This window comes from Mustela lutreola, chromosome 11 (assembly GCF_030435805.1).
Source record: "Mustela lutreola isolate mMusLut2 chromosome 11, mMusLut2.pri, whole genome shotgun sequence".
Classification (NCBI taxonomy): domain Eukaryota; kingdom Metazoa; phylum Chordata; class Mammalia; order Carnivora; family Mustelidae; genus Mustela; species Mustela lutreola.
In genome coordinates this window covers 61,042,891-61,056,950 of record NC_081300.1, presented here as the reverse complement: position 1 = coordinate 61,056,950, position 14,060 = coordinate 61,042,891, and the positions used below count along the sequence as shown (strand labels likewise).

Sequence of the window (14,060 nt, the reverse complement as noted above, 5' to 3'; positions counted from 1 at the left end):
GCGACAAGAGAAAATAGAATTGTCATTTGTTTTACAAGTCTTTAGAGGCAGCAAGCACCCTCATGTATAAGAATGGCACCACCCAGCTCCTTCCCTGAGACCTACACAGCATCTCAGCATCAAGCCTCAAGAGCTTTGAACTGTGTCTGTAAGCATCTGTGCTTTATCTTGATTTATGTTGTGCTAACATTAGCAAAGTGTGTCTTAAGGCATCAGAAAAGCCTAAAAGAGGTTATTTTTTAGCTCAGGAACACTAAAAAATTCTTCCATATAAGTTAGTGCTAACTGATTCTCTACTTTATGGCCGTTTCAGCTTACGAAGGTTTTCCTAAGAATGCTCTACATTCATATAAAGGGGGAAACCTTTACCTCTAAGTTCAAACAAAAATCCTTTCTATGCCACCACTCCTCAACCCAACCTATCATTCTAATTAACCCATTCCTGACTGTTAGAAAACTCCCTCCAATTTTATACATTTCCCTTCTCTCCTCCCCTCAAGCAGTTGTTTGCCTTTTCCCTAGGGAAAAGGCAATTAAACCAACCCCTCCCAACATTAAAAAAAAAAAATTTTAAGGGCATGTGGCTGATGACTCCACTTCTCAGAGTTGTGAGTTAGATCCCCACGCTGGGTGTAGAGGTTATTTCAATCAATCAATCTTAAAAAAAAAAAAAAAAATTATAAAACTGTGAATAGCATGCAAGCTACAAACCTGGAGTAATCAGAAGAATATGATATTGGCATTAAGGAGAGACACATAGGCCAATGGAACAAAATACAATCCAAAAATAAACCTTCTTTCTATACATAGTCAATTGATTTTTTTTTTCATTATTTCTCTCTTTTTTTTTTTAATTTCTTTTCATTGTTTATGCACCACACCCAGTGCTCCATGCAATACTGGCACTCCACAACACCCACCACCAGGCTCACCCAACCCCGCCACACCTCTCCCCTCCAAAGCCCAGGAGATGAACCATGAGAGACTGTGGACTCTGAGGTACAGTCGACTGATTTTCAATGAGGACACCAAGACCATTCAAAGGGGAAAGCATCTCTCCCTATCTGATGGTGGCCCCCAAATGTGGAGAAGCCTGAAAAACAGGCAGTGAAAGGATCCACCAGACGCAGAACAAAGGAGGCAGGTATAGGAATTTATCCAATGCACCGCAAGGGAGCATAGACAGCATAGAGACTGTCTGCTAGGAGGCAGTGGATGGGGACTGTATTTAAAAGAGGAAGACAAGGAGGTATGGGGACTTCTGGAATTTTCCCTTTTTTGGTAACTGTGCCAGGTTGTAAGTAGCCCATTAGTTAGTTAGGGCCTATGGATATTTTGAGGTGGGTGGCCCTTATGGGCCTGTTTGTATTTAGCCTTGCTTTACATTCCACTGTTCAAGCCTATTGTCTAAAAGCAGCCTCTACAAAGAGCAGTCATTCCAATAAAAGATACTGGGGGAGGGTATGTGTTATGGTGAGCACTGTGTATTGTGTATTGTGATGAATTATAGACCTGTACCCCTGAAACAAATAATACATTTAATAACTTAAAAAAAGATACTGGGGCGGTGGGCACCTGGGTGGCTCAGGGGGTTAAAGCCTCTGCCTTCGGCTCAGGTCATGATCCCAGGGTCCTGGGATCGAGCCCCACATCGAGCCCCACATTGGGCTCTCTGCTTAGCAGGGAGCCTGCTTCCCCCTTCTTCTCTTTGCCTGCCTCTCTGCCTACTTGTGATCTCCGTCTGTCAAATAAATTAAAAAAAAAATATATTTTTAAATCTTAAAAAAAAAAAAAGATACTGGGAAAACTGGATATTAACACACAAAAGAATAAAGTTGGAAGCACCTGGCTGGCTCAGTTGGTAAAGCATGTGACTCTTGATCTCAGGGTCATGAATTTGTGCACTGAGGGTAGAGATTACTTTAAAAAAAAAAAAAAATTGTACATTTACTTTACACCATATACAAAACTTAAATAAAAATGGAAAGAAAAAAAAAGACCTAAATGTAAGAGCTAAAATTTTAGGGATGCCTGGGTGGCTCAGTTAAGTGTCTTCCCACAGCTCAGGTTATGATCCCAGGGTCCTGAATCACACTCCTTGCTCAGCAGGGAGCTTGCTTCTCCTACTGCCTGCTGCTCCCCGTGCGTGTACTCTCACTCATCTCTGACAAATAAAACCTTTTTAAAAAACCTACAATTTAATACTCTTAATATAAAACTTTGGAGAAAGCCTTTTTGACATTGGATTTGCCATGGTTTCTTGAATATGACACCAAAAACACAGGAAACAAGAAAAAAATAAATTGGACTTCCTGAAAATTTTTTAATTGTGTGCATGAAAGGACACTGTCAAGAGAGAGAAAAGGCAACTCACAGAACAGGAGAAAATATTTGCAAATCATACCTGAGAAGGTACTAATAGCCAGAATATAAAGAACTACATACAACTCAACAACAAAAAACAAACAACCCAATTTAAAAAATGGGCAAAGGACTTGAATAGATATCTCCCTAAAAAAGTAAAGGACTCTGGTACCAATGCCAATTCAGGGACTGTTGGAGAGGAGATAACCCCAACAACTAATTCTGACATAGCAACAGGCTGTCTGAATTCAAATCTATACTGACACTATCTACCCAGAAATAGCATCAGATTCCACAAATTATCAATCCTGTAGGACTTCCCACACTTCAGAAACATGAACAGTTATCAAAACGCAGACAGGCAATCTGTTTAAAAGATACCATTTATTATAAAAGGATATAACTCAGAAGCAGCCAGATGAAGAGATGTAAATTGTAAAGTAAGGGTTAAAGCATGAGAAGCTTCTATGTCTTCTTCTGGCCTACAACTCTCCCAACATCTCCACCTGTTCACCAACCCAAAAACTTTCTGAACCCACGTTCTTTGGGGTTTTTATTGAGACTTCATTACATAGGCATGACAGATTAATGCACTGGCCATTGGTGATTAATTCAACATCCAACACCTCTCCCCTCCCCAGAGGTCGGTGGGGGGACTGAAGTTTCACCCCTCTAATCACATGGTTGGCCCTACTGGCCACCAGCCCCCAAAGTCACCCCATTAATATAGCAAAAGATGCATTCATCACTTTCAACATTTAGAAAATATCAACAACTCCTGGAGCTGTAAGTCAGGAACTGTATGAGGAAGACCAAACACATAAGAAAAATATATTTCTTATAAATCAAAACATTACAAAACATACACAAATGGCCAATTAGCACATAAAAAGATGTTCAACATCACAAACCATTAGGGAAATGCAAAAAAGAAGAAGAAGAAGACCTCCATAAAGAGATACCATTTCACACCTACTAAGACAGCTGCAATAGAAGAACAAAAACCGCAAACATTGGTGAGGACATGGAGAAACTGGAACACTCATGCATTGCTGGTGGAAATGTAAAATGGTATAGCTATTGGAGAAAACAATTTAGCAGTTTCTCAGAAGTTAAACACAGAACTACCATATGAGCCAGCAATTCTACTCCTAAGTACATACCCAAAAGAACTGAACCCACGATCCGTTCACAGTAGCAATGTTAGTTAGCTAGGATGCAATGGGGAACCTACTCAAATAAGAAGGCTCAAAGGAAGAAAAAAAAAGGCTGAAAGCTATCAGCAAAGGGGAAGGGGGAAGGGATAAAAGCAGGGAAGAATATGTTTTGTTTTAGAGAACCAAAAGTCCCAGCCAAGGAGACCCCCGACTAGGTGTTTCACCTCATAACCCCTTAGGTGAGCCACTCTGAGCTGTACTAGAGCTGAGGACAAGCACAGAAGCGCTTGACCTTTAGCTCCTTTTATTAAGATCTTCTACGGGTAGAGTTTTCCACCACTTTTTGAACACACGTGTTTTTTTAACAAGCATGCTGATATGCTAAGCATGTGCAACTGAACTGAAGTATTTATGCAAGCTCCCTGTCCCTGCCCCCTATACACTGAATAAAAGCTTCCTTTACTAACCCCACTCACAAGTGCTTTGGAAACTATCTCCTTGTCTCCTTACTTGTAACAAATAATAAAATGTGTTTTGCTTTCAACACTTTCTAGGGTTGTGTTCAATTTGATGTACCCCAAACGGCAAATCCCTTGAGTTCAGTTACAGCATTATGTACAATAGCTAGAAGGAAGGAAGAACCCAACAGTCTATCTACAGATAAATGGATAAACAAAAAGTGGGGTATACATACAACAGAACATTATTCAGCCATAACAGGAGTGAAACTGATCAATGTGACAACATGGATGGACCTGAAAACATTCTGCTCAGTGAAATAAGCCAGACAGAGGACAAACACTGTATCAGGTAGCCACAGCAGCTGAATTGACAGAAAGTAGAACAGAGGTTACCAAGGGTAGGAAGAATGGAAGGAGGAGGTACTATTTAATGATAAAAAGCTTATGCTGGGAATGACAACGCTTTGCTATAGATATTGGTTATGTATACAAAGCACTGTAAATGTAATTAATGCTACTGAATTGTACATTTATAGTTAACATGTTAAATACGTATAAACCACAATTTATAAAATGCAGCAGAAAAAAAAGAGCAGTACTGACAACACATAAACATTAGCGTTGGATGGTGAAGAGGACTATTAGGAACAGAGAAGAAAACACTATATTAATATCCTTAAAAAGGCACAGAATATATCTAGAATATAGAAAAATCTCATAATGGTGGTTGCCTCTAGGAAATAAAATGTGTGGCCAAAGAGAAGGAAGTTGTCACTGTTTACACTCATTTTTACCTTTCACATTTTATACCTTGTACCTGATTATCTATTACAAAAAATAAAGAGGGAGGAAAAAGAACATTGGAATGGGTCTTAAAGGTAATCTAGTTCAATTCTGGAGTTTGGCCAATACAGACACTATACTCTTGTTGAAATTTGAACATCCAATCAGGGAAGAGCTAGAGCAAATAGCAGATACAGATAAGAATGTATTTTGTAAGCGGCAAAGGTAACCACAAAAGAGAAAAAACAATTTTTTAATGGATTTTTAGAGGGCACTCACTGTATGACAAAGGAAATACCACAGATCCATGATGAAAGTTATAATTAAACAATGCCACTAGTGTTCCTCAGTACCACTTCAGGCCCAAGACAAAATTAAATAAACAAGTAGGAGAAAAACATGGAAGAGGAAAAAAATGGAACTAGTAAATATAGTGAGGAGTGGGAACATCTTATCAAGTGCCTGAAGTGTTCTTGGAAAGACTGATGCTCCTGGACGTTCATGTACCCTTCTCCCCATTCTACCCTCCCAACCCCTGAAAACCAACAAATGTCTCACCCAATGACTCTGTCCTCGAAGTTTATCATTTGATTCTCCAACTATTTCTTCCCACACAGCAGCTGTTCGGTCAAAAGAACAAGAAGCCAAAACCTGTCCAAATTCGGGATGGGCCCATGTCACACGCCACACAGATCCACTATGTGTCTGAGGAATTATTAAAAAAACAAAAAAACAAAAAGCTGACTTTACTCATGTTTCATACATACAAAATTTTACTTGAGGAAATACACCACAGATGTGTTTACTTTAATAAGAGCAGAAAACTATTTAATTTCTTACTTTTTTTTTTTTGAGATTTTTTTTTAATTTATTATTTGACAGAGAGAAACATAGCAAGAGAGAACACAGCAGGGGGAGTGGGAGAGGGAGGGGCAGGCTTCCTGCTGAGCAGAGAGGCCAATGCCAGGCTCGATCCCAGGACTCTGGGATCATGATCTGAGCCAAAGGTGGACGCTTAACGACTGAGACACCCAGGCGCCCCTAATTTCACATTTAAATAAAAAGTTAAGTCCTACAAATTTTTAACTTTTAGAAGATATTCTCTACTTAGGATTGTAGCTGTTATGGAGTCAAGTCCTTCTAACATTTTACTAATAAGTAAAAATCCAGCTGGATAAAGTTGACCTCTTCCAGTGCTAACAGAGACTTGCTTCAGAGTTTAGCCTAACCAGGGTTTAAAAATAAAAAATCTACTAGTCCACCACTTTTTTTACTTGCAAATTCCCTCTACAGGAAACAGCCACCTAATAAAATAAATAAGACTAATAAAAATTATTAGCTTCAAAAACCTACCAGTACATAGAAACTGTAGTAATAAAACAATTCCAAAACCTGGCTAGACAGTGGACTATTCCAGGAAAAGCAGCAATGAGCGATCAAATTTAGAGAAGACAAATCCTTGTATTCTGAGAAAACAATCTAAAGCTCAGTAGCATTACCTTTAATATTTGAAAAATGGCAAATTACTATTCTTCAATTCTTCATGTTGACCAATTTTAAAAAAAAGCAAACAGATAGGTCTTAAAGCATTTCACATCCACAGAATTTCATTTGTGCTTTCCAGTAAAGACACAGTATGACAACGAGCTTCAGGACACATATAATGTTTCTAAAGTTTGTTTTACACTTCTGTATATCTAACACTTTCACACTCAACAATCTCAGGTAACTTTCATAACTGTATAACTTCTACATGGTAAATATGTCATCCCAAAGTACATTTTGCACTCTTATTTTTTATCCTTTGTTTTGTTCAGTCTTTTTGTTTCATTTTAAATTCTTATTTATACAGGCTATCAGGTAAAAAAATGCACTAGAGCAGTGAGATTTTGTTAAATATTAGATTTCCAGTAAAGTACATCCTAACTAAGAAATAAAGATTACAGAGATAGTCATAGTCATCAAAATAAAAAGAAAACAACTATATTAACTATCATCAGTTGAACAAAACATGATATATTTACATTTTACTGTTGTTTTTTAAGAGGATTTAAAAACCTACTTAAGTATTTATGAACTAAGTTAAACTAAAAAGCAAGAAATAAGGGTTCCATTTTGGAGTGATATATAGTTCCAGAACTGGATAGAGGTAATAGTTATACCAACATTGTGAATGTAACAAATGCCATCAAATTGTTTATAAAAGATCAAACTACTACTAGATGCCACAACATAAATGAACCACAAGGAAAAGGGAAAGAAGACATTAAGAATTAAGTATTTTAGAATTCCACTTATATGAAATGTCTAGAAAAAGTAAAACTACAAAGACAGAAAATAGGTCAGTGGTTGCCTAGGGCTTTGGTGGGGAATGGGGATTGGTCCCAAAAAGGCAGAAGGGAAATTTCAGGGTTGATGACAGTGTTCTGTACTCCCACAGTCTTTTGGGGGTGCCTGGGTGGCTCAGTGGGTTAAGCCTCTGCCTTCGGCTCAGGTCATGATCTCAGGGTCCTGGGATCGACCCCTGCATCGAGGTCTCTGCTCAACAGGAAGCCTGCTTACCCCTCCCGCTCTGCCTGCCTCTGCCTAGTTGTGACCTCTCTCACTATCTGTCAAATAAATTTTTTAAAAAATCGTTATAAAAACTAGACTGTGATGACAGATGCACAAGTGTATAAATTTACTAACATTTGTTGAACTATTTCATTTAAAATTGATGACTCTAGGGGCACCTGGGTGGCTCAGTCAGTTAAGCGCCTGCCCTCGGCTCAGGTCATGATCCCAGAATCCTGGGATCAAGCCTGGCATCAGGCTCCCTGCTCAGAGGGAAGCCTGCTTCTCCCTCCCCCACTCCCCAAGCTTATGTTTACTCTCACTGTGTCTCTCTCTGTCAAATAAATAAATAAAATCTTTAAAAAAAAAAAAAAAAGGCTTAAAAAAGTAAATAAATGAAATAAAATTGATGACTCTAATGGTATGTAAAATTCTGAGTAAAGCCGTTTCTAAAAAAAGAAATAGAACTTGTACAAAATATCACAACTATTAAAAATATGCAGGGGCGCCTGGGTAGCTCAGTTGGTTAAGTGTCCGACTCCTGATCTCAGCTCAGGTCTTGATCTCAGCATCATGAGTTCAAGCCCTGTGCTGGGCTCCACACTGGACGAGGAGTCTCCTTAAAAATATATATATATATGTATATGCAAAGGAAAAAGTAAATAAATAAATACTATAATAAATAAAAAAGTAAGTAAAATAAATACTGAAATACTAAAAATAGTTTTATTAGAATCCTATAAAATTGTACATTTTCCTACTTTCAAAATTTCTAAAATATATTTCTGTTACTTTAATAGTTAAAAACATAAAATACTTTAAGAATTATACATTTTACAATTTTCTCGAAGATGAATAGTAAGTCACTGATGATACCAAATAAATAGTAAACATCTAAATTTTTTTAAAAGGCACTGTAAAAATACTAACCTTCCAGCTAGCAGTACAATGCCAATCCCCACTTTCACTTTTATCCCAGACCTGTAAAAAAAAAAAAAAAAGACTTATTTTATTCCTACACAGTCCTACAAACATGAAAAACACTGGATCAGCATTAGGGCAAAAGAAGTGAGCATAAATTCACAAAATAACAACAACCAATAAGTAAACATTCAATCACAAACTAATTGAGAACCTGAGGAGTGCCAGGCACCAGGCTGAGCACTGAGGGGTCAAGGAATCTGTGCTCTCACAGGTAACAAAGACAATTGCAGTTGCAGTCCAGTCTTGTCATTGTACTAGTTATTTTCTACAATGTTGCTGGGAACACTGCATCAGCAAATTCTGAACCACTTGCTCCCAGGGAAAATACAAGGTTAAGATTCACAGGAGCTTGTGGTCACAAAATATTTGTCAACCAATCAATACATAACCTTGTTTTCTGTTTGTACCTGTTAAAGACACCTTTTTAGTGTGTATCATTGATTCAATAACACTGAAAGCACAGCTAATAGCAACTCATGTCTGGGGCACCTGGGTGGCTCCATGGGTTAAAGCCTCTGCCTTCGGCTCTGGTCATTATCCCAGGGTCCTGGGATTGAGCCCCGCATCCAGCTCTCTGCTCAGCAGGGAGCCTGCTTCCCTTCCTCTCTCTGCCTGCCTCTCTGCCTACCTGTGATCTCTGTCTGTCAAATAAATAAATAAAATCTTAAAAAAAAAAAAAAAAAAAAGCAACTCATGTCTGAATGAAGCTTTCCTAGCACATTTTCTTTGTAGGGCAATCACAGCCTTCTTGTACCTAGGCACACTAGTCAGCACTTCAGCATGACACCTGGGGACAATTTTAAACAGTGAAACCACCAACAAACAGCAAAAAATAAAAATGTGAAAAATGCAGCAAAAAATAGACAAGGAAAAGGACACTTGTTTACAGAATGACAGTCCAAATAAGAAGGCAGTATCACCCTGTTTAACCTCAGCAGGAAACATGCACATCAGGCAACTCCAATTTTTTGCTACTCTGTCCTCAGGTCAGTAAGAAACTGTGAGTACTGGTTATGGGATTACAAATAAATTGTACAGAGTAGGTAAATTCACAAATACGGAATTTGCTAATAGTGAAGACCAACTGTATATGAAACAAACAAAAGCAAAACACTGGCTCTTACTATCAAGAAAAAATATAGATGACAGGGGCTGCTGGTTGGCTCAGTTGGTTAAGTGTCTGCCTTCGGCTCAGGTCATGATCCCGGAGTCCTGGAATGGAGCCCCATGTTGGGCTCTCTGCTCAACAGAGAGTGTGCTTCTCCCTCTGCCCTTCACCCAACTCGTGCTCTCTCTCTCTCACTCTCTCTCAAATAAATAAAGAAAATCTTTTAAAAAATAAAAATATACAAATATAGATTACAATAATGAGACAACATTTTAAGCTCCTAAAAAATGTAGTGATGGGGCGCCTGAGTGGCTTAGTCATTTAAGCAGCTGCCTTGGGCTCAGGTCATGATCTCAGGGTCCTCTCTGGAATCCACATGGGGCTCTCTGCTCAGTGGGGAGCCTGCTTCTCCCTCTCCCTGCCACTCAGCCTACCTGTGTGTGAGCGTGCTCTCCCTCTCTGTCAAATAAATAAAATCTTTTTAAAAAAATGATAAATTCCTCAAAAAACGAAAAATAGAACTACCACATGATCCAGCAATTCCACTTCTGGGTACATACACCCAAAAGAGCTGAAGGCAGGATCTCAAGGAGGTATTTGTATACCCACATTCATAGCAGAATTATCCACAATAGCAAATCATATAAGCAACCCAAGTACACGGACAGATAAATGACAAGCAAAATGCAGTATTTATAAGACACATTCAGCCTTAAAAGGAAAGGAAGCAGGAAGAAATTTTGAAGAACTACATTTTGCCTATCATTCAGCCTTAAAAAGAAAGAAATATTTACAATACATATTCAACCTTAAAGAGGAAGAAAAAATTTTTTTAAGATTTTATTTATTTATCTGGTGCAGAGAGAGAGACAGAGAGAGAGAGAGACAGAGTTCACAACTAGTCAGAGAGACAGGCAGAGAGAGAGGGGGAAGCAGGCTCCCCATTGAGCAGAGAGCCCAATGTGGGGCTCGATCCCAGGACCCCGAGAGATCATGACCTGAGCCGAAGGCAGAGGCTTAACCCACTGAGCCACTCAGGCACCCTGAGGAAGAAAATTCTAACACAGGTTCCAACAGGTGCAAACTTCAAAGACCCTATGCTAAGTGAAATAAGCTAGTCACAAAACAGACAAATATTGTATGATTCCACTTATATGAAGTACCTAGAGTAGTCAAATTCATAGAAAGTAGAATGGGGATTGCTGGGGGTGATGATACGGAGAATGGGTACAGAGTTTCAGTTTTGCAAAATGAAAAGGTTCTGTGGATAGATGATGGTGATAGTTGCACAAAAATATGAATGTACTTAATACTACTAAACCATACACTTAAACATGGTTACAATGGTAAATTTTATGTTATGTGTATTTTGACACAATTTAAATAAATAAAAGAAAAAATGTTAATAATGCCTGACATGGATAATGATCCCATCAAATCAACACTCTGGCAGTATAAAATATATTGCAGAACCTTGGAAAAGGCAATCTGCCAATTATTCACAAAAGCTTTTAAAATATTCATACTTGAATGAGGTTAAGAAAATCATTCAAAACACAAGAAATGCTAAAGTAATGAACATTTTAACTGCAATACCACTACTGACAGACAAAACCTACAAAATTGAAAGATTAATTAAGATTCAATAATAAGTGGATAAGGAAAAAATGCATGGCATATTCGGTTAAGAGACAACAATGCAATATTCGACAAGTGGATAGATGAATGGATAAACAAAATGTGTACATATACAACAGAACATTCAATTTTTTTTTAAAGATTTTATTTATTTATTTGACAGACAGAAAGCAGGGGGGAGCTGGAGAGGGAGAAGCAGTGAGCAGGGAGCCCCATGTGGTGTTGATCCCAGAAAGCTACAATCATGACCTGAGTCGAAGGCAGACACCTAACAACTGAGCCACCCAGGCACCCCATCAATCTTTTTTTTTTTTTTTTTTTTTTTAAGATTTTATTTATTTGTCAGAGACCGAGTGTGCTGGCACAAGCAGCAGGAGTGGCAAGCAGATAAAAGAGCAGGCTCCCCAGCTGAGTAAGGAGCCAACCTGGAAATTCAGTCCTGCCCCAGGACCAGGGATAATGATCTGAGCCCAAGGGGCAGACCCTCAACCTACTAAGCCACCCAGCCATCCCATTATTATTCAATCTTAATGAAATTCTGTACATGCTCTAAATATGGATGAACCTTGAAAACATCATGGTAACTTGTATGGTTACATTTATATGAGATACCCAGCATAGTCAAATTTATACAGAAAGGATTGGAAGTGACCAAAGAAGAGCTGGGGGCAGTGGGGAAGAAGTTACAGAGTAGAATTTTAGTTTAGGATGAAAAGAAAGTGTCAGAGATGAATAGTGGTGATGGCTGCACAACAATGGCAATGTTGTGCTTTATGCCAGTTAACTATAAAATACACTTGGAGATGGTTAGTTTAACACAATAAAAAAAAAAATTCAGGTGACTTAAAACCTTTTAGGAATTACAATGCTATAGTTATTCCATGGATTTGACGATACGATTTTTCAAAAGGGAATATATGTATGTATGTATGTATTTTAGAGCGTGTTTCTGCGGACAGGGGAGGCGGTAATGGGAGGAGAGAACCAGACCCTCGCGGGGCTCAGAGCCCCATGCAGGTCATCTGCCGACTCTGAGATCAGGACCTCAGCTGAGATCAAGAATCCCACGCTCAGGGGCACCTGGGTGGCTCAGCGGGTTAAGCTCAGGTCATGATCCAGGGTCCTGGGATCGAGTCCCGACATCGGGCTCTCTGCTCTGCAGGGAGCCTGCTTCCTCCTCTCTCCCTCTGTCTGCCTCTCTGCCTACTTGTGATCTCTCTCTGTCAAATAAATAAATTTAAAAAAAAAAATCCCACGCTCAACCAACTGAGCCACCCAGGCGCCCCAAAGCAGGTTGTTATTAATAACTATCTTTGAGGGATCGCTGGTATCAAACCTGTCCGTGAAAACTAGTAAAAACGTCCTTCAGATTTTCAGTTATTCTGGAGTCGCCGAGAATACAAACAATCCACACTCCAGCTTTCAACTTCAAAACTACTATCATTTACTGTATAATAATCTCTACAGCTCCTAAATCCCAAATACCATCCTCTTATCCCAGAATTCCTGCTTGTCAGAGCCGTGTACATTTACACCAACTCTAAGAAACAAACATGGATTTAGGTTTCTTCCACGGGGAAAAGGCACACAGCACTTGAGACAACACTGCAAACGGACTGCATGACAAGTCGCAAGGCCAGGTCCTCTGGCTGAACCAGTGTGGTAACAGCACAACCACCCCCAAACCCGCGCGGTCTGAAAAGCCCCTCACGCAGACAAGGCTGGGGTTCTCTCGGCTCTTGCCTACAAGGACTCAAGCCTGCGCGGGCGGGAACACGCGCGCTCCCAAGGCTCCCAGTGGCAGGAGCGCGCACGTGGCTACGACGCCCGCCCTCCCAGTCCGCGCAGGCGCAAAGCAGCGCGCTACCTCCCACCCCGAGAAGGGGGCGGCTATGACCCACAATGCTGAGGCAAGGCTGGCGGAGCAAACCCGCTGCCCGCCCGCCCTGGGCTCCAAACCTCGTGCCCAGCGGCACGCCTCAAAATCGGCGGGTAGTCCTCTTTCCAAGCGCGGCTCGCTCCGATCTAATAGGGAGTCGTGCACGTTCTCACTTCCCCCCTTTCTGGGCCCGGTCCCACCCCAAGGCTCCGCGCACACCTTGACGCTCTGGTCGCTGGAGCAGGTAGCCATCCGTCGCCCGTGGAAGTCGAAAGAGACATCGTGGATGAGATCTTTATGGTCCGCCGGGATGTGGCGCGCCACAAACATGGCTTCCGTCAGGCCGCGCCTCCTCGATCTGCCCCTCCCACCACCAAAGAGGGCGGCCGCGGCGGCGCGGAGACTGCAGCCCACCGGGACCCCGCCGCCGACAGGGTGCGCACGGCGCGTGGCCCGCGCGCCCCGGAGCCGTGCATCCCGCCCCTTTACCCGTCATGCCCCGAGAGGCCGCGGGGAGGGCGACTGCGCCTGCGCGGCCTGAAAAAAAGTCCCACGGCGGTAAGGCCGTAGGAGACCGAGCTTTGCTGTGCTGTAATAAAGTTTAAAAGAATTAGTTGTTAAAGTATGATTATTGGGAAAAGTGAGAAAGTTAGAAAAAAACATCCACAGCCGTGGGATTTGAGTCAGTATTGGTTAGTGTCTAAGCCCCAACCCAGACACTGGCTCAGAGCAAGTGAAGACGGAGGGGCGCTTTTCCGGGACAATTAAAGGGCAAGGAAGGGTGGAAATATGTCTGAGGAGTCCAGACTCAGCCGAAACGTAAAGGCAGGAGGGATGGAGTTGAGAGGGAAAAACCGAGGGATTTGGGAGGTTGAAGAGCTGGTGTGAAAAAGAGAAAAGGTAAGGATCCAAAGTCACCAAAATGGTTTAAAGTTTACACAGAGCAGGCGTTTGGTGTCAAGAACCAAGATATGGGCAATGGGAGACTAGAAGTTTCAAAAGTTCTTTATGAAGAAACTCAAGTCACCTAAAAAAATAGCAGTATCCAAAACGAACTGGAAGACTGAGATGTCTGGAGCCAGAGTTCTCAAAAAAGAAATAAGTCAAACAAGCAAAACAAAAAAACCCTGGGA

General features: G+C 40.7%; 1 protein-coding gene across 2 annotated transcripts in view; it reads right to left on the bottom strand.

Annotated features, from left to right (window-relative positions):
- SEH1L (SEH1 like nucleoporin) overlaps positions 1–13,399 on the bottom strand; it is a 29,085-nt gene extending 15,686 nt beyond the window's left edge. The window contains exons 1-3 of one of the 2 annotated variants that reach the window (XM_059139471.1): positions 13,147–13,399; positions 8,249–8,299; positions 5,324–5,470 (exon numbers count right to left, since the gene is read on the bottom strand). In XM_059139471.1, the coding sequence (XP_058995454.1) occupies positions 5,324–5,470; positions 8,249–8,299; positions 13,147–13,257 (309 nt within the window). In that variant the 5' untranslated portion in view covers positions 13,258–13,399. The remainder of the gene's footprint in view (positions 1–5,323; positions 5,471–8,248; positions 8,300–13,146) is intronic. The other variant, XM_059139472.1, reaches the window with a different exon arrangement.
- Positions 13,400–14,060: the final 661 nt, after the last annotated feature.